At 36.7% G+C, this 26,000-nt stretch overlaps 4 protein-coding genes across 4 annotated transcripts; 1 reads left to right on the top strand and 3 right to left on the bottom strand.

Annotated features, from left to right (window-relative positions):
* Nucleotides 1-381: 381 nt before the first annotated feature.
* Nucleotides 382-5,334, bottom strand: LOC145618023 (putative serine/threonine-protein kinase). Its single transcript, XM_081672800.1, has 6 exons — nt 5,095-5,334; nt 1,771-1,886; nt 1,429-1,645; nt 1,116-1,353; nt 873-1,023; nt 382-778 (listed from the first exon to the last, which is right to left on the bottom strand). Exons 1-6 carry the CDS (start codon nt 5,153-5,155, stop codon nt 479-481), a joined length of 1,083 nt encoding a protein of 360 aa, XP_081528926.1. The 5' UTR covers nt 5,156-5,334; the 3' UTR covers nt 382-478.
* A 4,213-nt stretch (nt 5,335-9,547) lies between these two features.
* LOC145616985 (uncharacterized) lies at nt 9,548-11,627 on the bottom strand. Its single transcript, XM_081671694.1, has 2 exons — nt 10,325-11,627; nt 9,548-10,164 (listed from the first exon to the last, which is right to left on the bottom strand). The coding sequence occupies exons 1-2, from the start codon at nt 11,625-11,627 to the stop codon at nt 9,548-9,550; spliced, it is 1,920 nt and encodes a 639-aa protein (XP_081527820.1).
* A 6,626-nt stretch (nt 11,628-18,253) lies between these two features.
* Nucleotides 18,254-23,686, top strand: LOC145618651 (putative E3 ubiquitin-protein ligase LUL2). The gene is made up of 3 exons (XM_081673422.1): nt 18,254-19,228; nt 22,506-23,001; nt 23,292-23,686. The coding sequence occupies exons 1-3, from the start codon at nt 18,741-18,743 to the stop codon at nt 23,415-23,417; spliced, it is 1,110 nt and encodes a 369-aa protein (XP_081529548.1). The 5' UTR covers nt 18,254-18,740; the 3' UTR covers nt 23,418-23,686.
* A 609-nt stretch (nt 23,687-24,295) lies between these two features.
* LOC145616984 (uncharacterized) lies at nt 24,296-25,717 on the bottom strand. The gene has a single exon (XM_081671692.1). It carries the CDS (start codon nt 25,715-25,717, stop codon nt 24,296-24,298), a length of 1,422 nt encoding a protein of 473 aa, XP_081527818.1.
* Between the last annotated feature and the right edge of the window lie 283 nt (nt 25,718-26,000).

The raw sequence follows: 26,000 nt of genomic DNA, 5'->3' as shown, positions 1-26,000 counted from the left end.
CCAAAAGCAGAGAAGTAACGTCGTGTAAGGTCAGTATAATATGCCTGGCTCCCTGTATGCCATCTGCATGTTCCACCCTGGATAGGGTGGCCTTTTCATATGGCGTACAGGGAGCCAAGCATGTCGGAAATCTCTCCTTTTGAATCCCCCCACCCCTTCTCACTCGTAATTTTTCTTATTTCAGTTATTTGTACGATGACATCAACGTGGTAAATTCACCTGCATGATGCAATTGCTTATTGAGTTTATATCTGTTTCTCAACCTGTATGATATGTTTGGTATTGTGTTAAGCTCGTATTTTCTCAGGGATAACAGTCAGAAGGGATGTACAAAACCATATATACACTACTTTTATTTTCTAAAAATAAAAAAATTGCAGTTATATTGAATTAGTTGAAGAAACAATCTCCGTCCAAACAGATACAAAATTCACACTAATCGGAGTTTATATCACAGAGGTCAATTGCTGTATGGGTGCTAACCGCTAGACGTAGAACTTTTGCTAAAAGCAGTACTATCTAGGGAATGATTTTGGCCTATCTTAAGCTGCATGAGATCAGGAAGATGACCGGGTTTTGATATTGAAACATCTGCCCTGCTTTTACCATCTGCTATCATCTTCACAACTGCTGACATTTGTGGCCGAAGAGCGGCTGTCTCTTGCACACAAAGCAGACCAACTTTTAGCAGTTCGGTAGCTTCATCTTCAGGGTACCCTTGATCGAGTGAGGGGTCCAACAGATGTTGAAGGTTGTTCGATTTGTACTCCTTCCATACCTAATTCATGAATTTTTGAACATGAAGTATTAAACATCTATGTTGTTTCAGTTTTATACTTATGTTGGATGGAAAGTTAGACAATATACATTACCTTGTCAACTAAGTATGCATCTCCTTGTTCTGAGTTGAATTCTACAACTTTGTGTCCGCTAACAATATGCAATAGCAGTATACCATAACTATATACGTCTGATTTCCTTGTCAAATGACCGGAAATTGCATATTCTGGAGCAAGATATCCCCTTTCAAATTTTGACATAGCAAGAAAGATAATCAATATTAACAGCAAGCAGAGACAAAATGGAATAAATAAATCGTTCAGGATTTCACTTACAATGTGCCTGCCACACGAGTGCTCACATGAGATGTATTGTCCATAAACAGCTTTGCCAGACCGAAATCTGCAATCTTTGGCATGAAATTCTTATCCAAAAGTATGTTGGCAGGTTTGATGTCACGGTGCACAATGTGAGGCTCAATTTCCTCGTGGAGAAAGGCGAGGCCTCGTGCTATTCCTAACGAAATGTCCCTCCTCATTTTCCAACTAAACTTTCTTCTGCTTTCATATCCTCCTGTATGTTCCATGATCACGAGATTAGAAAGAAAGTAATTATCAAATTTAGAGAATAAGCGGACTCTTTTGTTACCTAGGAAGGCCAGTGCCATGCTGTTGTTTTCCATGTAGTCATAGATCAAAAATCTGTTGGCAGCAGATATGCAGCATCCTTTAAGAGTGATAAGATTTTCATGTTTGATGTTAGATAGTGCTGTTATTTCAGTGATAAATTCTCGTTCTCCTTGCAGTGACTCCAGTTCAACTGAAAGTACTTTGACTGCCACGATTGATCCATCTTTGAGGTATCCCTTAAAAAATCCAATAAAAATGCATTAAGCTAATCAACAAGACTTATTTCTACCTCGGTAGCTAATCAACAAGACTAACTTCTACCAAACTAGATATCTCAGCCAAATAGTTAAATTATTGCTACCTTGTAGACAGAGCCAAAGCTGCCTTCTCCTACTTTATATGAAGACTTGAAGCCACCGGTGGCAGTCTTAAGCTCCTTGTAAGAGAAAACACGGAAACCTTGAAGACTTGATGCACCTATTCAATTGTATATAGTGAACAACGATAAATAAACTATTGGTAAAACAAAGGATGAAACATCACAAGAGCAGAAGAGAGACTGAACTCCAACATCATGTCTGAAAGCCTTAACCAGGAAAAATATCAGCAGGATCTTCCCCCAGACCTAACCCACTTGATATCCAAAAATAAACCAACATATAAGTATATTTACTCATACTACTTTAAAACTGACCTAACGAAATTTAATCATATTCAAATTCAAATTCTGATAATTTAACCATATAACACCAATGATACCATCTTAGCTTGTTCCTGTATGTTCATCTAGTCACCTACATGTATAATTATTATTATGACATTGCCTGTGCAAGGATAGCACTGCCACATAGTATTAGAGTAACAGATTTTTTTTTTTTTTTTTATATATATAACCAACCTTAACCAAAATTATGTAGTCTATCTGTTCTCCCCCATTTTAACATTATATTGCCTCCGTATTCAGCAAGGTAAACTGCCATGGAGGGTGTATATGTGTCCATACTTCAAACATCTACTCAACATCTCTAGAAGCTGGTCGATTTATTAAATAAGATGCTTAAAACTTGGAGAGTAAGTGATGATGCTTTGGCCCAAGTGATACTTCGTTAACATGTCAGCCAATTGATCACTGGTTGGAACAATGGAAGTTATGGAACAATCCTCAATATTACAAGGCCTGTCACAACTACTCGCTAATTATTCACAATCAAGTAATATGTATTTGTTAAATATATGAATCTATACAATATAATTGGTTGCCTCACTTGCTTGGCTTCTCACTTTACAAGGAAGAGTGAACCCATGAAACAATCCGCAATACCACACTAATTCTTAATGATATTCCTCAAAAAACACTATTAACCTTCTACTAAATTGATTACAAAGAAAATAACTTCAAGTCTTCAATCCGAAAAGAATGAAAAGGCCACTCATAAACCTCTTCCTGCAAGATAAAGCTCTCAAATTATAGCCCCTGAGGGCTTTTAGGTCTAACTTGAAGGCACAATCCTAAGGGATACACTGTTGCTACTCGCTAGTGCTTATGAATGGATACAAATTCACACCCCAAGGTTTCCTGGTGTTATTGGATTTGGAACAGATTAATGTTACTAAGCATAGATTAATAGCTTGGATAATTGTTTGGGGGAGAATTACAACTAGAAGGAAGTTGAAACAGTTTGGGGTGATTGAGGAAGATTAATGTCCTTTGATGCAGGAAAGAGTTGATGTCCCTATGCAGTTCCAGGTAGGTTGTAACAAGTGGTGTTGGTCTGCTAAGAATAGATTTTAGTAGTCTCTTTTGCAGAGTTTATGCACTGCTCTTGTTTACAATATTTGGCAGCAATGAAATGAAGCTGTATAGGAAGCTAGAATTTAGAGGCCTAAGTTAGTGGAATGTATTTGGATGTATATCATAAATTTTTGCCTTTTCTCACCCCAAAAAAAGGAAATCTACAGAGATTAATCATGAACACACCCTGAGAATGATTACCGTACATAAATCTAACCAAATCAGCTACTAGTGAGATACAATATTGAGTATGAATGCAAGTCAGACACTTGTACTGTGAATCTAATGCTATAATCTCTTGGACTATAGTTAGCAATAGTTGCTGCATCATACTACATATTGAAATTTAAGTAAAATCACTTCATAATGCTATAATCACTTTCATGTTCATATAAATGCTCAATGCCAAGAAAGTAATGCAGTTTTTGATGTGTTTATTCTTCATCTGATCATTCATAGATTTCCAGTCAATGAATGCCAAGATATCATCTACAGAATGCTGTAATCTCTCGGGACAGAGTCCATGTAACAGAGGCCAAGACCACTATAGAATCTATTACCACTCATGTTGATCGTGTCCATATCAGAAAACAAAGAGTATGATGTATGTATCAGTTACCGTAGTGATTCATTCTATGGGACTTCCTACCGTAGTCAATTGTGCTACAGGCTGAAGTGGTTCTTTCTACAGGTCTCATTTCAGCAAAGATCGTGTTTAATCTCCTCAGATAAGTTCAATGACAACATCAAACTGAACAAAGATAACAATCTTAATTGTCAAGCAGAATTTGGTTATCATTCAATCCATTGCACAAATGTTTGATGTAGCCAATTCCTGCCTGTTGAGTGTTTCCTGGTATGAGTCTATGACCAATCTAGCACTGCATCTTCATATTGTTTCATTTCTAACTAATACTAATTTACTTTTACACACCCTCAAGACTTGGCTCACTAGCTGGCGGCTCTAATTTTATTATCTTTCATCTTACAAGTTACAACACCGAAAACAAGTAACTTAGGCTTAAGAACCTTGCAAAGGTTACTTGCACCATTAAAATAGCATTAGTTTTAAATAAGTTCAGCCGCATTGATAAATAATCAAGTCCCTAATCTTTTCTCTCTAGTGCAGCACCACAAGTACAAGTGCAACAGTAGCAAATATGTCAACTGTTGAATATGTTACAAAATCAAGCTTACCTCAAACCTGCTTGCGTATATGTATTTGACCAAGGTATTAGTGTATAAAATAATAAAAGTATTAAATCTCATTCGTCGACAAAGTCACGCAACTGATTAGTCTGCATCACGATTAAGATAGCTTCTATTCAAAAACACTATTTCATCATTCATTGAATTTCTCCAAGACCAAATGTAATGGATAAGATGTGCACGCGCTGGATTTAGGTACTCTTAGGTGCATGAAATAATTGACGAGGAAATAAATAAAAGTAACTCAAAATGAACCAAAAAACTAGGCACAAGCTTGCTGGACTTGTAATTAAAATAAGCTTCTTTGCCAAATATCTTGAACATCCTCTCACAAATATCTTGTAAAGATTCTCTAACTAAAAATCTTATGTTCATATCATGCCCATCTAACAAACTTTTTCACTAATTTTTCTCAAACTTTCCAAAATTCCCATTTATTTACCCCATTTATTCCCAGAAAAAGTCATTAATTTTGACCATTTTTCTCCCACAAAAATAATTCAAAAGCAACAAACAATAAGGAACAGAGGGAGTAATTTGTAACCATTACAAACTCAACAGCCATCATGATTCATGAATAAACAGGAAACATTCAAATTGCAAATTGACCAATAATATACAAAACCCAAATAGCAAATTGCATTTATTCAAACAAAAATAAAGAAACAAAATTTAAAAACTTACTTGAAATGAATTCATCATCTGAAACACTTTGTGATGAGATACAGGGGAAGCAACTGCTCATTTTTCCCCCTTTTTTTCCGTTTATTTGATAATCAAAATTACCAAAATTCGAAGAGATTTAGAAAATTAATTAAAGGGTGTGAACAAGGAGAAAAGACAATAATGCAAATTTCTTTGGGTGATAATATATTTGACTAAGGATGATATATATATTTCAGATATTTGAGAGTCCAACTACCCCAGTTCATCATTCATAGTACTTATTTCATTTATTATTTACTATTCTTATTTAAATGTTTTAATTTATGGTTCATATGTAATAACAAAATACCAGTTGCGTGTGTTTAATTTTATAAACCTCAAGTTACTATTTAGTACTTTGGTCAGCATAGAATGTTCCCATTGATGAATTTGAATTGACCAAAAATGGCTGGGGATTGATTTCGCATTGTCAATTATGAATTAACCTTGAAATTGTCTAATGCCGACTCCATCAGTAGACTGTAGAAATCAAACTACTTGAAACACCATCTTCTGGAACTTCGAACGAAATAGTATTAACCCCGTATAATACCCGTATCTAATACTATCAAATTGACCCGAAACTGAACTGAAAAAGTTTTAAGTGACCCGACCGGTTAAACTCTAACTGTTTCGACACGAAGATAACTTGATTATTGAGTCATATCAACCTATGACCCGATTAACTAGAACCGAATATGACCCCATCTAATCACTAATCCGATTAAAAGATAATCAACATAACCGACCCAAACAAACCCAAAATGAACCATTTCAACTTGACCCTTTGACATAGCCCTGTAATCTGTATGTATGTACCAAGGTCTGCTTCAATTATGCTAAACACACTTCTTACAATAGGTCTTAGGTGCATACTTATGCATCTATTATAGCTGCAACAATGGAAGGTCCAGAACGCGCGGCCCAAATCAATAACCTAGACAACATATCCGCGATCCACCAAAATCAACACTACGGTCTACAAAATGAACATTTAGTTTAAAAATATGAACATGAAAAAAAACGAGTATTTAATAATAAAAAATGAACATGTAAAAAAATGAACATTTAATACTTATAATGCATATGTTTTATAATCATATTATTTTTTATTTCTTCAAATTTTTATGTTCATAATTAAATGCATTATATTCATAATAATATTTTATATGTTCATATATAATTTCAAATAGTGAATTGCTAAACACCGCCGTCCAAAATAATCACCACCGCCATCATTTTAAGCAAAAAGTCATATTACCCTTACTTAACCCTAATTAATTTTTTTATTCTTTTTATTTTGTGCTCTGACTGCTCTCCCATCAAACACCACAACCACCAATTTCTCACCACACTACCACCGGATTCGCGCAACAAGGGGCGGAAGTTGACGGCGGCTGGCGGCTGGAGCAAGCTTGCGGCGGCGTTTTTCAGAGGCGACCTTGGTCTGAAGGTATCATGGCCGGGAAATCGACAAAAGAGGTTGGTGGTTACCGGTGTTTAATGCTCTGTTTTGCGTTTTTTTTTTTAGAATTTCGATTGCTGGTTACCGGCGTGGAAATCCGGTTCTCCAGCACCGGTAACCGGCGAACGAAATTGATTACCGGTGGCGGCCAACCACGCCAGTTATGTACCAGCCACCGTGTAAGTCGATTTTTTTCTTTTTTTTTGTTTTTTTTTTAAATTCGATTTATTGTAACCGGCGTGGAAAACCGAGTGGCCGTCGTCGTTAACCGGAGTGGATTACCGGTTGACCGATACCGGTAACCGGCGACCAAAACCGGTCAGCGGTGGCGGCCACCCGGTTTTGTACGCCGTTAATTGCCGGCCACCCTTAGTTTTAATTTTTTTTTTTAATTTTTTTGTAAAAATTACTATTATGTTTTTAATTTTAATATTATAATTATTTAAATTTGTATTGATAATTATTATTAATATCATGATTGTTATTGATACTGTTTTTTTTTTTGAAACATATTATTATTATTATTATTATTATTATTATTGATTGTAAATATTTTGTTAATATGACGACAGTTGGGTAGGCTCAAAATGACGTTTGATCGTATTGATGGCTCGGGTGAGAGACATACTCGGACTCGTGCAGTGACTACTTCGACTAGGAGACTAAGGACATCAGTTCCTATATCCGATGGAGCATGTGTTGATAATGAGGTTCAGGGACGTGAGGGGGAGGACAAGGAGGAGGAGGAGGAAGAGTGGGATGAGGATCAAATTAACAATTTGGTGGATGATGACGGGAGTTTGAGATCTGTTCGACGTCGGGGAGGCAGGGGAGAGCAAGGCCAGGCGTCGTCTGGAGCCACTTTGAGGAGAGGTGCTGATGGTAGATTTCAAAGTACTGGAGCTGGTACTTCTCGAACTCGTAAAATTTGTGTTGTTCGAGCGTCAAATGATACTACATGGCTTGTTCAAGCTGAAATGCCAGGTGGTCCCAAGGATGGAAGTGTCATTCCCAGTTACGCAGGTCACATCGCCACACAAATTTGGATGGGGCCGACAAAAGATCGTGACGTGTTGAAGTGTCAATCTAGGACGCAATGGTGCCTAAATTTACATGAGATGCACAGTAATATGGCCAATGATGTGCGTAGACGAGTTGATAGTACTGGTTTGAGTGGGCTAGTTAACATCATGCATCATCACATTGACTGGGCCCTGATTTCGGCGTTTGTAGAGCGCTGGCAGCCTGACACAAACACTTTTCACTTCCCGTTCGGCGAGATGACTATTATGCTCCATGATGTCCAGTACATACTTGGGTTACCTGTGGAGGGTAATGCTGTTGTAGAGCAAAGTGATGTTGCGTCTTTGAAGGTTGACTTTCAGAAGTTTTTAGGGATAGGAGCAGATAAACTTGTTGCCAAGCCAGCACCAATTTGGGATAATGGGGGGGTGTCAAGTCAGGCCATATATGAGAGATGCCTGGCAGAGAGAGGAGACGTTGATATCCAGGTGCAGGGGTTCTTGTTGTTAGTTCTAGGCAGCACTATTTTTGTCGATAAGAGTGGTAGTCGTATTCCTCCTTCTTGCATCTTAGAGTTGAAGAAGAAGGATGTTCAGCTTTCTCATTATTCATGGGGTTCAGCTACCCTTGCTTATTTGTATCGGCAGTTAGGAGTTGCCTCACGGATAGGTTGCAGACAGATTGCTGGGTGTTTAACGTTGTTACAGTCTTGGATTTATGAGTATTTTCCTGCATTTCGACCTGTTCAGGGTTGTTTAGCCATAACATCGACTGATGCTCGAGCCGCCAGGTGGGACACACAGATTCAGGAAAGGGACTATCATCGTGTAGTTTCTTTTCGTAGACGCCTTGACCAGATGACAGATCGTGAGGTATATTTTTTTGCTACATATTTATTTTTTAATTGTTAGACTTACTAGTTAATAATTATATTTTTAAATTTTTGTTTTAATTGCTTGTAGGTTATTTGGAGGCCCTATACTTTAAGTCCAGCTCATTCGGTCCCGAGAACTACTTATCTTGGTTGGATACAGTATCGAGATATTGTTGAGCCATACCACCCTGACCGAGTTGTACGACAGCTTGGGTTCATTCAGGGGATTCCTCCTCCCTGTTTTACACCCGATTATGCGAGCCGGCCGGCATATGAGACGCGGAGTTACGCGGTTAGTTCCGCCAGTGCACCACAGTTCTGGGACAGATTTAATGTCGGTAGTTACTGTATACCCTTCTCAGACTATTTGCCGTTGTTGGACGAGGAGCCTACTTGTTCTGATGATTATGAGGACTGGTTCTATACGCACTCACATCCACTTCTTATGAGTCCTGATGCAGTGCTTGGCCCACCACCTCGACCCGATAGGACGAACGTAGATTTTGTAAGTTTATTACAGTATTTAATTTCATTTATTTAATTTGATTTAAATAATTATTTTCATATTTAATTTCATTACCTTTAGTCATTTAATAATGTTATTTAATTTGTGCAGTGGGTGCAATTATTTATGTCTCCGTTACGCAAGTTCATAGCTGAGCAAGGAGGCAACATCACCCCCACAGTGATTGAGGCGCAGGAAGCAATCAAGTTGTGGAATGACATGTTAGAAGATTGACATGTTTTTTTTTTTTTTTTTAATTATTAGATTTGGTTGATTTGGGAGGGTTTTTTTTTTTATTATCATAAGATTTGGAGTTAATAATTATTGGATATCATTTGATTTGGCTTTTTTTTAATTATTAGATTTGGAGTTAATAATTATTGGGATATAATTTGATTTGGCTTTTTTTTAATTATTAGATTTTGGAGTTAATAATAATTGAGACATCATTTGATTTGTAAATTATTAGACTTAGTTGATAAATGAAAAAATAATTAGATAGTGTCTTTAAAATTATTAAATACAGAGTTCAGTAGTAACAATGCAATTAAATCTCCTATCAACATCATTGACTGCTAGCTAGAGTGTTCCACGTAGCCCGTCTATGTTGATATCGATCCTCCCAACCTGTAACGGTATCGTCACGTATATCGAACCAAGCAGTAGCAATAGGAGGAACTGGGAAATTATCTTCAAACTCCAATCGCACAAAATGCCACCCTAAAGACAATATGCAAAACTCCCTATACGGACCAGTTGCTGTTGACGGAGCAGTCCAAGGTAGCACGGTGATGCATGGGAATACGCCACGACCATCTATACCAACACCAAAACACATAACAACGGCATTATAAAAGTTAGCAATCGGAAACAAGTCATCCCAAGCAACCATCCAATGATCTGTGCCACATCTCCCTCCTGTCCATGTGATACGGTTGATTGCAACATCTAACTGTTCAACTCTGTATACTCGAGAATAAATGTCTCGATGAGCACCAACCTCATTTGCAATCGATCGTCGAGCTAATATCCATTCATACTGGTCGCCTATGAAGAAATCTGCAACACATCGAAATCCACAGTTACCATCACCAAGCGGATCACTCCACCCTCGTAAAAATGGAAGCACGAAGGCTGGAACTTTATCCAAATATGCAAATTCCTCCAAGTTCAAATCATTCCCTGTGCACAAATTAACCATAAATAATAATAATAATAATAATAATAATAATAATAATAATAATAATAATAATAATAATAATAATAATAATAATAATACTAATAATAATAATAATAATAATAATAATAATTTGTTTAAAATAAAAAAATAATAATTAAGAACCTGAAGCTATATAAGTCGGTGTCGTACGACCACCATGACGACCACCCCTACGACCACCTCGACGGCCACGAGAACCCAAAATATGCTCAAATCTGCTACGATTACGCCTAGTAGACGCAAACCATTGACCTGTCGGTGATCGACCCCTTGTTGTCTCGTTGACCTCTGGATCAGTAAAATCAGTCTGATCTCGGTGTAGCTCCTCAAATAGGACCCGGTTGATACCACGCACAAAGCTTGGATCACGATCCAAGACCTCATCCACCAAAGACCTAAATAAGGCTGCATCCTGCTCTGACTCCTCAGCAAAAACGGGAATGTCAACGCCGTCACCGATCACTAATGTCTTCCAAAATGGATGGACCTGATCCAAATACAACCCTGTCCCTGCAAGAATCGCTGTCCACATGGTGCATGCACATGGGAGACCGTGCGTCGTCAGCAACGCACACCCACACTTATCTAACACATCATCAGATAACTCTCTCATCCTCTTTAACTCCTCCTGTAAAATATCAAGACCTCGAAATGACATAAAGCCGTTAAGATGAAGCAAAGGCATGATGTTGTGCTGCGACCCCATACGCCGTCTCGAGTCCTCTAAATGGTGACGAATCTCAATTAGCATACCCTCAATGTTGCTGTGCACACGACGGAAGATAGTGTCCAATGCTCCTGTAGAACTGTCGAACCATTGTCTAAGTACGGAATGTTCGCTCTCTACTCTACATGTGTTGACATTGCCGAAGTGCATCACCAAATTCGTCCAAACTCGTACAAATTTCTCCTTGTGGACCAACCATTGCTCCTCGACGTACTTCACCAGTGGTGGGTTCGATGCTCCCCATGTCGCTCTCATAGTTTGCAACTCTAACTCATACTCAGCAACAGTGGTCGAACACATTACTCTTCTCCATCTACCATTTCGAAATCTCTGGGCCATCAACATATCCTTCCCACACAAATAGTACGCCCTTGCCAACACATCCTTGTTAATGTGCCACCCGCATAATAAATGCGCACAATTTGGAAAGACCTCTTTCAAAGCCTTCATCAATCCCAACTCACGATCAGTAACAAAAACATTCGGAGCCACCTCAAATCCAATGTACAACTGCAATTTCTCCAAAACCCACTTGTAGCTTTCATAAGTTTCGCTCTTCAATATATCGTATCCAATCAAAAAGTTTTGATTTGTAGGCGTGACACCAACGAGCTCGAAGAATGGCATGTTATATCTGTTGGTCTTGTACGTAGAATCCATCCCAATGACATGTGGATACGTACGTAACATATTAGCCATCTCTGGGTGGGCCAAAAAAGCATGGGTGATGGCACGGGTATCTGGATCAACATTTATCCAAGTGACATACTTGTACTCGATCATTTTCCAAGTGAACAAACTGGTGCGCAACATCTCGACCTTCACAAGCATCTAGCCGAGCACGACTTCTCACATTGTAGATATGTCTCTTGTTAGGGTTCTCATTCGGAAACTTCTCTTTCACAGCTGCCATAATGTGGCGTGGCTTGGCTGCAGCAGAAGTCATGTCAATAACAAGCGCCTTAGCAGCTGGACTAAGACCACTAACCTGTCGGTGACCTTCTCGATATACCATGAGCGGATGGTTATGCATGCCTTTCAAACCCTTTTTAGATATAATTTTCCATCCTTCCATGTCCCGCAAGCATCGAGCTGAGATCTGAAACGTACATTTACAACCCTTGCTCTTCGTGTTCTTGCGTATGGCATTCTCACGGTCCCGATTTTCCCCTCTGTTTCTCTCCCCCCGATCACATTTCATATAATTAATTGGAAGCCCGTTTCTCTGTTTCTTGTACGATGAATTTGTTAAAAAGAACCCTAATGGAGTGGCAATCTCTCTAGCCCAATTAACAGCTACTTCATAGGTCAGGAATACTTCTCTAGTCTGAAAATGCAGGCTATAATCAACACCATCACCGCCGTAATCTGATAATGACGCCTGATACACATAAAATATTCTTTATATTAATAATAACGAACAATATAACATTATCAATTATAATTATAATAATAATCGTAAATAGAATAATATTTATTATTGATATAATAATATTAATTTTAAAAAAAAAAAAACGATGGCTAACCGGAGCAGTCAACCGGAGCTGGAAACCGGTTGACCGTCAAGGTTGACCGGATTTGACCACCGGTTGACCGTAACGGACAACCGGTTTTCAGCACCGGTTGACCACGGTAACCGTCACCGAAAAACGGTCACCATCAACGCCAACCGGTGGCCAAATCCGGTCAACCATTATGGTCAACCGGCGCTCAAAACCGGTTACCGGAAAGGATGACCGGTTTCGGGCACCGGTTGACCTTCGTCACACATTGATTTTTGAGTCAAATTAAAGTTTAAATTGCGAAATCGTACTTGTTCAAAAATTGACGGTTGAGATTGCGGTTGGTTTTCCGACGAACTACCGTTATTATCATCCATTTCCGATGTCTTTTCCATTCGTGGTGGTGGTCCAATCTATTCGTGGTGGTGGTCCAATCTAGGTGGTTGACGCGGTGATTGCAGTGGATTAATTAAAGTTAGAAATATTAAGAAAAGCAATTGGGTAAATAATTATTAAGGGCAAGAAAGTCCTTTAACTTGAAATGAGGGCGGTTTTGATCATTATGGATGGCGGTATTTAACACCCCCCTTTCAAATATTCATATTGTAAATTTGTGTTGTGCACGAAATATTAATAAAATCAGTTTATGCATATGTTTTTGGTCTTTCTTAAATGTTTATGTTCATATTTTTTTACGCATATGTTCACCTTTTAAATGCTTATATTCACTTTAAGGAAACCAATGCTTACGTTCATATTTTGAATTGTTATGTTCACTTTCTGATGCATAAGTTCATATTTTTTTTTATTCTTATGTTCACTTTCTGAAAAGCTAATGTTCACATTTAAGGAAACCTATGCATATGTTCATATTTTGCATGATTATGTTCATTGATATAAAAAAATTGCAGAAAATTAGATAAAATTCAATTCATTAGAATTAAGAAAATCATGTATAACCTAATCAATCGAAATTAATCACAAAGTCACCACATAAGAAATAAAAAAAATCACACATAGATCAAATTCACCGAACATAACCAAAAATGAAATGAAATTCAATTCATATACATTAAACAAAATTCATAAGAATTATATTGAATCAAAATTCATACACAGCTAGATGCAATTGATCGAAGCAAACAAAATTTGTGAATTCAAAGATTCATATAAACCTTATTAATCAAAATTAAGCACAAAATCGAAATTCACACCAAAATTCATACTTAATAACTACTTTCATGTTGTAAGAAACAAATTCAATCAGAAAAGTGTAAAAAAGGGGGTGAAATTAAAAATAAAAATAAAAAAAAACTAAGAGAAAATAAAAAAAAAAACGAAGGAGAAAAACAGAGGAGAAGAAAGTGATAATGAAAATTTTTGATCGAAATCTTGATGAAAATCAAGCAAAGAATTTGATAAGAATTAAGAAATAAAAGAAAAAAGAGAGAATTGGGAAGAAGGAAACCAAAAAAATCAAGGATAGAACGTTAGAGTTGGCTGCATTTGATGTAGAAAGTGTTGTGTTTTAACCTGTTGCAATTATTTTACATGCATGACTGCATGAGGATGCATGTAAGGATATGTCCACTTCTTACCCAACCCCATCAAGATTTGACCCTTTTACAACCCAATCTAATTAAAATCCGGCCCTTTTACAACCCAATCTAATAATGATTCGGTCCAAACTGAAACTATACAAAAAGTATCTAAATCTAATTGTCTCACTAATTTTCGTAACTGGCAGAAACCAATCCACCATGTGCTAAATAAATAAGCTTGTTTCAACTTAAACTGTTTCACATTGAGGTGTTGTTTGGTTGACAAATAAAAATATGGGAATTAGAAATTCCTAGGAATTGAAATTGTTTGGTTGACAAATTCTTGGGAAGTAGAAATTCCCATGAATTCCCACGTCCCAAAAAAATGGAGAAAGTAAATTACCATGGAAATTTCCACTTTCCTTAGCTAAACAAACACTTTTTAGAATTTCCTAGGAAGTTCAATTTCATGGGAAATTAAATTTCCAATGAATTTGTAATTCCTACATTTAACCAAACAAGCCCTGAGTTGTTGTCAAATTGGCAACCCAAATTAGTAGTGCTAATTTAAAGTCTCTTGTGGGTGGGGTACGTGTAAATGTGTAATGCATGCGTAGTATCTAACCATATCTAATTTGACATCGACATTATTCAAATGCTCGTGTTTTTTTTTAACTAATGACATGTAATTGATTTGCTATGCCTTTTGTTGTGAATAATAAATAAGATATTATATAAAGCGATCAGCTACATAGTGTATTAATAAGAGTGTTGTTGATTTGAAAAAAGCACATGTAGGAAAGCAAGTGGAAATGTGGAAGATAAGTAGATAAAATTTGTATGAATTATACATGCATAGTCTAAAAATATACATATTTTGTTATGTATAGCTACTTGGGAAAAGTTAGGGGTACACTTGGTGTACATAAATAATTCGTATACCACCAAGGCACCAATGGAATATTGCCCAGCGTATCCCACTAAGCAAAAGAGGGAAACTAAAACTATGGGAGAGAAAGTTAGTAAGCCCTTTCGGATTTACCAGGAATAGGAGAGTGTAAGTGGGATTTTCTTTTTATTGAGAACTAACTTCAAGTAGAGGGAGGGATCCATTTTTTCTCTTTCTTTAATAACTATACCCTTAAAATTGAACTAGAGATTAGGCTAGAGGGGGAATGGAGCTCTCATTTCCCTTTCCTCCTATTTCCTTTCCCTTCCTTTTCTTCCTTCTTTGCTATCCAAGCAAAGCTTATGTGTTTCTCTTCTTCTCCTTCCTCCTCTTTCCATCCCCTTCCTTTTCTTCCTTCTTTGCTTGACAAAGAACAAGTGTCATCGCAAGATTTGTATGTAGTGTTGTCTTCTGATTAGATATGTTTGCCAACAATTTGAGTTTTATTTTTTTCAAGTGGTGATATTATTGCCAATTTCGATCCTTTTAGGGTTTAGTCGTATATATTTAATTTGATTGAGATTTGAAAGACTTAATTCAATTAAGTGAGATTTGATAAAATAAAGTAGATAAGTTTTAAACTTTGAAATTGTATGTGTTGGGATTTATTTTTATAAGTGTGAATTTTGTTGTGGCTTTGAAGTAGTACGTGATCTTGGTTTTGCTGTTGTAAAGAACAAAAAAAGTGATCTTCAATTGAAAGGGTAGTACTGGAAGAAAATTAGAGTGATTCACACCAAAAAAAAAAGTTGCATTACAAATTACTATGTATTAGTTGAAAAATTCTCAATTGTAGCCCTAGCCCTATATTTATGATGTACAGAAATAATAGGCCTCCCTTTATACAATTATATAAAATGGCCTTAACTAACAATTTTTCCTACAAATAATCTTATTTCATAAATGGTTAGTTAAAATTAATTTGGGTTGTTAGGGTTTTAGGTAAGGTAAGGTGGGGTGGGGTGGGGTGGAGTGGGGTGGTGGGTTTAGAGAGAGGCGGGATAGTGGGGTTGGGGTTTCTTTTTAGGTGGGTGGGATGGTAGGAGGTTTACAGCTCGGGGTGGGGTTGTTGGTGCCTTGGTGGTGGCTATGGGTCAGTGATGGTGGTTGGGTAAGGGTTTTTTTTTTTTATTTTTATTTTATTGGGAAATTTAACCATATATATTTAACTTTAACTACCTATTTATGAAATTAAGGTTATTTGTGAGAATTAATTCTAAACTAAAGTCATTTTGTATAATTGTAAAAGAGGAAGGTTATTTCAGTAGTTTAGCACAAATACAAGGCTACCATTGGGAATTTCTCTTATTTATTGTTTAGCTTAATTCTTTTGATTAATGCATTTGAAATAACATTTTTTTGTAGTAGTATGATTAGCAGATTAATATATAATTAAGAGACTTAAAAAAATTTGTGGCAGCATAGCAAAACACCTAGGGTTCTTGCAATAGGTTATTTCAGTAGTTAAGCACAAATGCAGGGCTACCATTGGGAATTTCCTTTATTTATTGTTTAGCTTAATTCTTTTGATTAATGCATTTGAAATAACATTTTTTGTAGTAGTATGAGTAGCAGATCAATATATACCTAAGACTTAAAAAATTTGTGGCAGCATAGCAAAACACCTACGGTTCTTGCAATAGTGTGAATATTTACCAAATTGAAGTGGTTGAGGAGATATATATGAATCCCATTGGACACATCGATGCAATTTCAAATCAAGTGGTGCATCATTTAAAAGCTACCTGAGACAATCCCTAGCAATAATGTTTTATATGGATCATGCTCCATTTATCTCACCGATAAACAAAACTTATAATCCCTTCATTTTTAAATGCTCCACTTTTCATTTTTCGTCGTTTTTAAATACTTGCTCCATTTTCTTATTTGAAAAACTTTTACAATATTTTATTCATTTCTTTCAACTAGTAGGCTCAACATAAATCATATTTTATTAATTTCATATTATCTCTCCTCCAGTTCTCTCAACAACTTTTATTTCTACAATTTTTTTATTCTTTCACCTACCCCACTACCTTTATATTTTAGTTTCTCTAATTTCTCCTGAAACTCCGCGTATAGAGAAATGGAGCAAGTGTTTAAAAATGGAGAAAGTATATTGAGTGACATATTTGTAAAAAAAGCACTTGCACATGTGAAAGATGAATTAAATAATACTTCCTCTGTTTTTTTTTTAGTTGACACATTTCTATCATCACTTTTGCCAATGCATGTTTTTAACGATCAACATCTCTATTAATCAACATTGTAAAATTATAAAAAGTAGATATTAATAAAAATACATTGAAACGATTCGAACAAGATCCCACATGACCATATTTTATCGTATCCATAAATCACAAAAGCGATTCATAGTGTAATGTGTGAATAGTGTAATAGTCAAACGGTGTCAACTAAATAAAAACGGAGGAAGTATATGCTAGGAAAAAGTTGAGGAATCTGTTAGTACTTAGTATTTGTCGTTTGCAACGGCGGCCGTTAATTAGAATCCAAATCCCTTAGAGTGAATTTCATGCATTCAACAATTTTAACTTAAGCGGCTTAGGAGAAATTATTATGTTTCTTCAATCTTTAGTTCACTAGGAAACAATGGAATAACAAAAAAGCCCTTATGAGAAAAGTGGTTAATGAAATTCACTCTATTCACCCCGTATTGTCTCTTGCTTCAATACTATACTTGAATAAATTACAAGACCTAAACCAAATAAATTTTGTTGTTGGACCTACTTGTGCTTGTCTCAACCTGCCCAACCCACACAAGCCTCGACTCACCAGACTTGTTTGAGAGCATGCACCAATCATCTCTCGCTTATGTTGCTTCGTGCTCACAAACCGCTTTCACACTCAACTAGTGTTCTTATCGCCATTAGACAAGAGCGCGCCGCACAAATTCGATCTCAAAACACTCAGACCATGACACCATGGCACACCAAGGTTGGTCACGCCCCCGTGAACCTCTTCTTTCTCGTGTACTTGTTTCTTCACAAACCAAAGTCAAAACCACCTCATATCTTACGGCGTATCATTTGTGTTGCACTTTTAGGCTTGCTAACTCTAACACCTCGTGAGTCCACAAGTGTAATATCTAATATGAAGTACAAATAATTGAACTAAATATAAACACAAATTCAATTAATTCATCAGAATAAATCGACCGAAGTCCATCAAAATCATCATCACCTCTACGACTCTACCACCACCTCTCTTTATCAATCCTCGTATAACAGCAAACTAATCTATCATAAACACAATGAAATTGACAATGATGGGATGAAATAGGCAAGTAGCCAATTCAATTTCCAACTTATCATTCCAGGTAATTCCCAACACCATAAAACTGTTCACTCCACCCAAAAAGGTAAAAAGACAAATACCCATTTCATAAAAGTGTTTTCTTCCCCAAAATCATCAAACCAAATTCCAATAATATATCATCATACTCCATTTAAAGCAACCCCACTTCACCTCCATTACCAAGTTTACAACCAACATTTATATTCTTTTTATTCTTATTATAACTATCATAAATTTATTCAAAAAAAAAAAAAAAAAAAAAATTATTATCATAAATATTAAATTATAAATAAAATATAAAAATGGCGATTATTCCCTCCACTTCTTCTCTCTTTTCTTCTTGTCCGATCACTCTTGTTAGAGTGCTACTACTCTCTTCTTGAAACCCCACAATTTTATTCTTTTCCTCTACCTATAATTCTCCCTAATTATTCCCCAATTTTTAGGGTTTTTTTTTTCCTTTTAATTTCCACAATTTCACGAAATAAAATTCAACAAATTAATCATGGGTAACGTCGGAAGCAGCGGCCAAAACGGTGGAAATCGACGGCGTCAAAACAGCCGTCGCAACCACCCACAATCCCCACCACCACCACCGCCACCTCAACCACCGCAACCGGAGATCACCGGTAACCGGTACGTTTTCGCGGCGGCAACCCCCTTTCCTTCAACGGGCTATTACCATTATCATCCGCCGGCTCCCGGGTATTACCCACCGCCGCCACCACAGCTTTCATCAACGATGCCGATGCCGTTGCCAGCACCGTATGATCACCACCACCAGGGCCACCATCATGCTAATTGGACTGCTGGGAGGTACCATTATGGACCCATGATCCCGCCTCCGGCTACGCCGTATGTTGAGCATCAGAAGGCGGTTACTATTAGGAATGATGTGAATTTGAAGAAGGAGAGTTTGAGGGTTGAGCCTGATTCTAAGAATCCTGGCAAGTTTCTTGTTGCCTTCACTTTCGATGCTACTGTTGCTGGAAGGTATATATTTTTTCTGGGGTTTTGTTTTTATTTAATTTTTTTTTTTTGTAATTCTTGATTGGTGTTGATATGAGTTTTGATTTTGATATGAATTGTATTGTGTATGTTTAGTTTGATGTTTTGTTGTAGTTGTGTTCTTCTGCTTGAACCCCCTTAATTTCATAAGTGGGGTCGGCTATATGAACCAAGATTCCCAAAAGGTCACAACTTCATAACTTATGAAGTTGTGTTGGGAATGTTAGATTGTGACTATAATCTATGTTACTTGAACTCGGATGTTAGGTTGTTTTGTGAATATCTTTATGATTTTGCTCATTTTAGCAATTTGAAGTGTGTTGTGTCCATGCTCGTGTCGGTGTGTTGAGACGCGAAATGGAAGAGTATAACATAAGTTATGTACTTATTATGTTTCATTTTTGATGTGTATGCTGTTTTATCATAATTATACTGCATGTTCTTTGAATATTTCTAATTATGAATTGATCTGATTATGCAAAACCTTATATTATGCATTCTTGTATAGTGTTTATTAGTTGGTTGTCCAACTTGAGTTTGGGTAAACAAAGACTATATATAAGTTTAGAGTGCTAAGAATTGGTGTACCCTTTGAATGTTTTTGAGAGTTGATAAGTTTGGTCGGCAACTTATAGTGATTTGTTATTCAGCATTTTGTGGTGAAAATTTAGGTGCGTGATCACCATTATTTGAAGGAAATTAAGAGGAGATTGCAACTAGGTCTATCCATTAGCTCTAGTTACTTTATTTATACTTATAGTAATTTGAAAAGTGTGTACTACCCTTCATCAATATTCCGAGATTGAAAATTTGCACCTTAAAGTCAGCCTGATTAGAGCTGCTCAGTTGAGCTTTATGCATTCTCAGCATGCACACAGTCATTATATATGTGAATCGTTCTTGTTATTTATACAAGGAATTATCCTCAAATAGAAGCATTCAGTTATCGTTGTTACAATTCTTTGAAGCCTTTCTCTCCTATAGCCTGAATGTGCTATTAGATTTTCTTTGAAGTTTATTTGCAGTTTGGAATTTAAAGTCTTTATTATAGTGATATTTCTCAAATATATGAGTAGGCTGTAAGACTTGCTTGCATCTGTAAATAACTCTGGAGATGAAGTTATGATGATGAATGATATTGCACAACATTTTTTTTCCTGAAAGATTAGTATAACAATATACAAATATATAACACTGCATTGATGCTTCATTTTATTGTGGAATGATATTTCCGTGTTTCTGTTATCTTGTGTGCCTATCCTTTAATTTCAAATAGTTATTTATCCATTTTTCTGTTTTGTTGCACTTTTTCCAAAGCATCCTGAGATAAAGTTGTCATTATATTTGTTACTGTATCACATTAGTATAATTGCTGATTTGCTGTCCTTAACATTCATTTGTACGTTTTTCCAAACCTTTTTCCAAGATATAGGCTGCTTACATTTAATACTTTTAGTCCCTTTTGGAACCCCCAGATGCGGAAATAATACTCTTGGATCTATTGGATTTTGTCTTTTCAACAGCCTTTGGATTGTTGTATTAAGGTAGGGTCAAGGCTGTATACATTAAAACCTCCCACGACCCTGTTTTTTGGAGACTTGTACTGGGCAATTGGTGCTGTATTGCAGACTCTTCAGTATATCGTTCATACTATTGTTTTGATTATAAGAAAAACTGGTGTTCTGCTTGCAGCAAAGTGATTTGCATTTCTAAACGATTTGCACACTCTATCCTACCCTTCAAAAAATGTAACTAGAAAAACTTTTCAGCCAGCTTTGTTGTTGAAGCTCATAAGTTAATGTACTCACTCTAAGCTAAAGCCAGCTGTTTAGCTTATTTTTGGGCTACGGTGGTTGGGGTTTCCCCAAAATTTCCTGTGTAGGAGATTCCAAAAAATTGGGCTAATTTGTGTTAGTGTTTTTCTCAGCTACTTTGTTAGGACATCTTGTCCTCTCTTTATTCTATGTTTTCTAACATTCTTAAAAACGTCCCCAAAAAAAAATAAAATAAAAATAAAAAATAAATAAATAAAAAAAATACCGTCAGGTTTTTAGATTTCAATACTCTGTTGGATTGTAGATTGCTCAAGACAAGAGTTTTATCTATTGTACGCTAAGATTTAAAATATAAACATCTCACATCTGCAATATCCCCATGAAAGCCCAGTAGATAGTGTTGAACAGAGTGCAAAAGACCAGAGAATTAAGACTTTTTAAATGATAGGAAGGCCCTTAAAGACCTAAGGAACAGTGTGTACTTGACTACTTGTTATACATATCTCTATTAAAAGCTGCTGGGAGAGAAGCGGCTGAGGTGGGGCTGTGAGTATCTTGTTTTATCTATTAACTTTTATTTTGAGAGGTAAACTCATAGTATTGCAATATCATGGTTGGTGATATAAATGGAGATATTTGAATAAGACATACTAACATGGTCCAAGCAATGACCTGAGGAAAGTAGTTTATTTTATTATTAGTGACATCAGGTGTATAGTATGGTTGGGCTTAAAATTTCATGTATGAGAGTTGCAAGGGATTTGACTGACTTTTAAGGCATTGTGTGCTTTGGGCTGGATGGAATGGTCCCAGAAATTTAATCTAGATGCCCACTTAATCACCTCTTTTGTGACAGTTTTCATGGTATTGCCGTATTGATGATGGGTAATTAATGACGAAGGCTGAATAGTTTTGTCATTTCAGAAGAGAATTTGACTAACCACTATGAAATCTTACTCTTTTAGTTTTTACTAATAATTCCCTTGAGGTTGCAAGCTTTTTTAGATACGTCTTGATTTTTCTGCTTGAAGTGTTCTCCTGAAATTATGGCGTTTCCAGACAAGTACATCCTGCTCTGAAAACCTGTTACAGATTCTTCCATCGACACATCTTTTCCTCTTGAATTAGGCAACATTATATCTTCCTGTATTCTGTCGTTTAAAATAGGCACTACATTTTTAACAGTCTCTAAAAAGCTTCAAGGAAGAGTAGTAGTGTACTACACTTAAAAATAGTATTTCTAGTTAAACCCATCCTTATTTTACTCTTCTATGTACTGTCTTTGCTTTACTTGATGAATTTGGTCATTAAGGATACTCAAATAATTAAGAAGGAACAGATTTCTATGTAGCATGCACCTAGTTGACTGTCGCATATCATTATTTTTATTTGCTCCCCCAGGATTTTAAACTTTTAAATTTTATCTAATGGTAACATCACCCTTTTATGAACTGACAATGTTTCCTTTTTGTGGTTTCTGGAAACAGCATAACTATAATATTCTTTGCAAAGGAAGGTAAGGATTGCGAGCTGACACCAACAAAAGAAAGCATTCTCCCTCCCGTAATTGTACACTTTGAGCAAGGCTTAGGCCAAAAGTTCATACAACCTCCTGGAACTGGTATTGACTTTTCCATGTTTGAGGAGGCTAAATTACTCCGGGACGGGGATGTAGATGTATATCCTTTAGCAATAAAGGCAGATGCATGCCCAGCTAATCTAACAGATGCTGATGGAGAGCCTGTTCCTGGCAGCACAAACTCTCAGATAACTCAAGCAGTATTTGATAAAGACAAAGGGGAATATAAAGTGAAGGTGCTTAAGCAGATTCTGTGGGTTAATGGGATGAGGTACGAGCTACAAGAAATATATGGAATAGGGAACTCGGTTGAAAGTGACTTTGATGGAAATGACCCTGGAAAAGAATGTGTGATCTGCTTATCGGAGCCTAGAGATACAACAGTTCTCCCATGCCGGCACATGGTAATTGTCTGTTCTTTCTATAGCTACACAAGACCATTGCAATGAATTTCTATCTTCTTAAGGCATGCCTGCCTCGCACAGTCTGGTTGCAATCACACAATACCCTCACAAGCTTATCATTTTTTGTATGAACTTGGTGTGGGATATTCTTGTTTTGGGTACTGGATTGGGCTAGGGATGCCAATATGCGTGTGCTTGCCTCCAAATACCACAATTGATCGCATATAAATTACAGTACTTTTATTTGTCGGCCTTTGGGTACTGAATTTTGTGCTGTTTTCCTTTTGCAGTGTATGTGTAGTGAATGTGCGAAAGTTTTGAGGTTTCAGACTAATCGTTGCCCCATATGCCGGCAACCAGTTGAGAGGCTTCTGGAGATCAAAGTCAATAATGGGAATGAAGAAGTGAGCAACTGAGTAGCTCAATGGTTATAGACTTCTACAGATTGGTTGCTGCCAATTTTTTCGTTTCTTTTTTTTAAAATTTCAATGTATTTTAATTGTAGAGCCCTTTGCCTCTTTGCTGCTCTTTTCTCCTGAAAAGAAACAAATTAAAAGAAAAAAAAAAAAAGAAATATAAAAAATGCCTTGTGTAAAGAAATGGACGAGTAATTGACACTTAAATATTTTCACACTTAAGTTGATGGTTAATTGTAACTAATATAGTAAAGTTTGAATAACAGATTGGTGATTACTATGTTTATCTTGTTAAACTTAGTTCCTTTGGTGCGATGTTCAAACTTGTCCAGAAAAACGAAATTTTCGCTATATATATTTAGTGATTTGGTTAAAATTTATTTTTGCCAGCCTAATGTGGCTTGAACTTTTCTGGTGTTTTTTTTTTTTTTTTTTTTTTGAAACAGTGGCTTGAACTTTTCTAATTTGACGTCATTTGGTCAAATTGAAGTTTTGTTAAGCAAATTAGTTAGTACTCCGTTTAGAGCCACAAGCAGTTTTTGTCTACAAAAAAAAAGGACAAAAACTGCTTGTGGTGCTAAACGACCATACCACATCAAATGCGGCTCATACATCAACATCTCAATCATTTATAGATTGCTGAATAACATAACACGGAATACATAGATAACAGATACACATTACATAATGATGGTCAACACAATGGTTAAACTACATCATACAACAAGGTTTACCACACAACATCGCCTCAATATACTACAAGTTCAGAGGCATTTTATTGAATGCTGAAATCAGAACACGAGCTTACTGAAACTTTTAATAATTTAACAGCCCCGCCATAGATGGCAATACGCGAGCTTACTGAAACTTTTGATAATTTAGTTGCCCCACCATTGATGGGCAAACACACCAATGCTCCTCAGGCTCTTAAAGAGGTTGATATGGCTTTCACCAATACCAGCACTATTGTCATAATCTGCATTGGAGAACTGAAGAAACAGTTCGTCAACATAGCAAATGATGCCACTTTCAAACAGTTCGGATAGAAATTTCATTTCAGCCTTTCCCATATTCATCTTCAAGACCACGAAATCAGCAAGTTCTACAGTTTCCTTGAACCAAACAAGGAAATCGAAATCTTCATCATCTACGAGTGGCTCACCATCATTCAAAGAGTTCGATTTATCTTTGACAACATTTCCACCCAACGCTGGGTGATAGATGAAGGTAACACCAGGGCATTTCACATGGGAAGACATAACCAAGGCGTCATGATCGACAATGTAAACACTAAAAGCTTTTGAATCGATAGGGTATGATGGCAAAAACCAATTGCTATTGCTAAAATTTGCAGCTTCCTTTGCACCCATATCGACATAAACCATTTTACCCTTCGGGGGTACACCAACCAAGTTAGGTAAATACTCAATTCTCTTATCTGCCTTAGGCTTCTTGTCAACGATAGGTTCTATTTTGTTCATGAGAGGTTTGTTGCGCTTGATAGAAGGACAGTTTGTCGGCAGGTGATACTCCTCGAAAGAACCTAACTTGTTACCCCTCTTCTTAAAAGCAACCAAAGTGAAGCTCCCCAAGCTCACAACATCAATCACACTCGATCTTTTCAGAAACGAAGACACCGTGGTTGCTGACCTAATCAAACTATCGTGATTGGAACCTTCACTATCCACTGTAATAGCAGCAATCCCACCGGATTTGAGAATGCGCTCAACTTCGCTCACAAGGACAGCAGGAACCGAGACCTTACTAAGGTCATTCGCAATGACAAAATCAAACGAGTTGTCATCGAAATCAAGCTCACAAACAACTTGCTTTTGCTTAAGCATGAAAAAAGGGTGCCTACGAATTTCCTCAACATTCAAAAACCCGATTTCACGCAATGCAGAGACAGCCGATGCTGTCCCCTGCCCAATACAAAGCGCTTTCGATCCATAATTCAGCAAATTCTTACCCATAAGCTCCCTAACCACATCAACAGTCAAATTTACATTACTTTGACACATTCCAGATCTCAGGTGCGGCAATGCGAACGGAGCAATGGGTTTAAGAATCCGACCGACAATCGAATTCAACCCGAAATAACCCTCTTCATTGTTACATCCATCAGTGTTCAAATACATGGGTTTTGCAGGATCAAAATCAATCACAAGTTGCAAAAGGGGCAACATCGAAATGACAAGAGCAAACATTAAAGTTCGGGTTGCCAATCGTCTGGCTAATGACCCATGAAGTGCTTGCCATTTCACAGCCTTCAAACCCCCGAAATTATGCACCCCACCCATAATTATCATCGATTTTCAACAATTCGAAGCACAAAATTGGGGAAAATTACAGCAGTTTTTTCAGCAATTAAGCCTGACCCACAATTTAATGGGATCTAAGTACTAAACAAGATCAGAATCAAACTCTAATTCTTCGCAAATTCAGTGAAAATAATCAATAGAAATGCCAAAAAGATGGTAAAATTGATGAAATTTAGCGAGTACAAAACCTGGAGGAGGTGTGATTTCCACCCACGAGGAGACCCATTGATTTTTGGTACCCTAACCAAACCCTCCTTGGAAT

Source organism: Chenopodium album, chromosome 26, assembly GCF_948465745.1.
Source record: "Chenopodium album chromosome 26, dcCheAlbu1.1, whole genome shotgun sequence".
Taxonomy (NCBI): domain Eukaryota; kingdom Viridiplantae; phylum Streptophyta; class Magnoliopsida; order Caryophyllales; family Amaranthaceae; genus Chenopodium; species Chenopodium album.
This window is presented reverse-complemented; position numbering and strand designations above follow the sequence as displayed.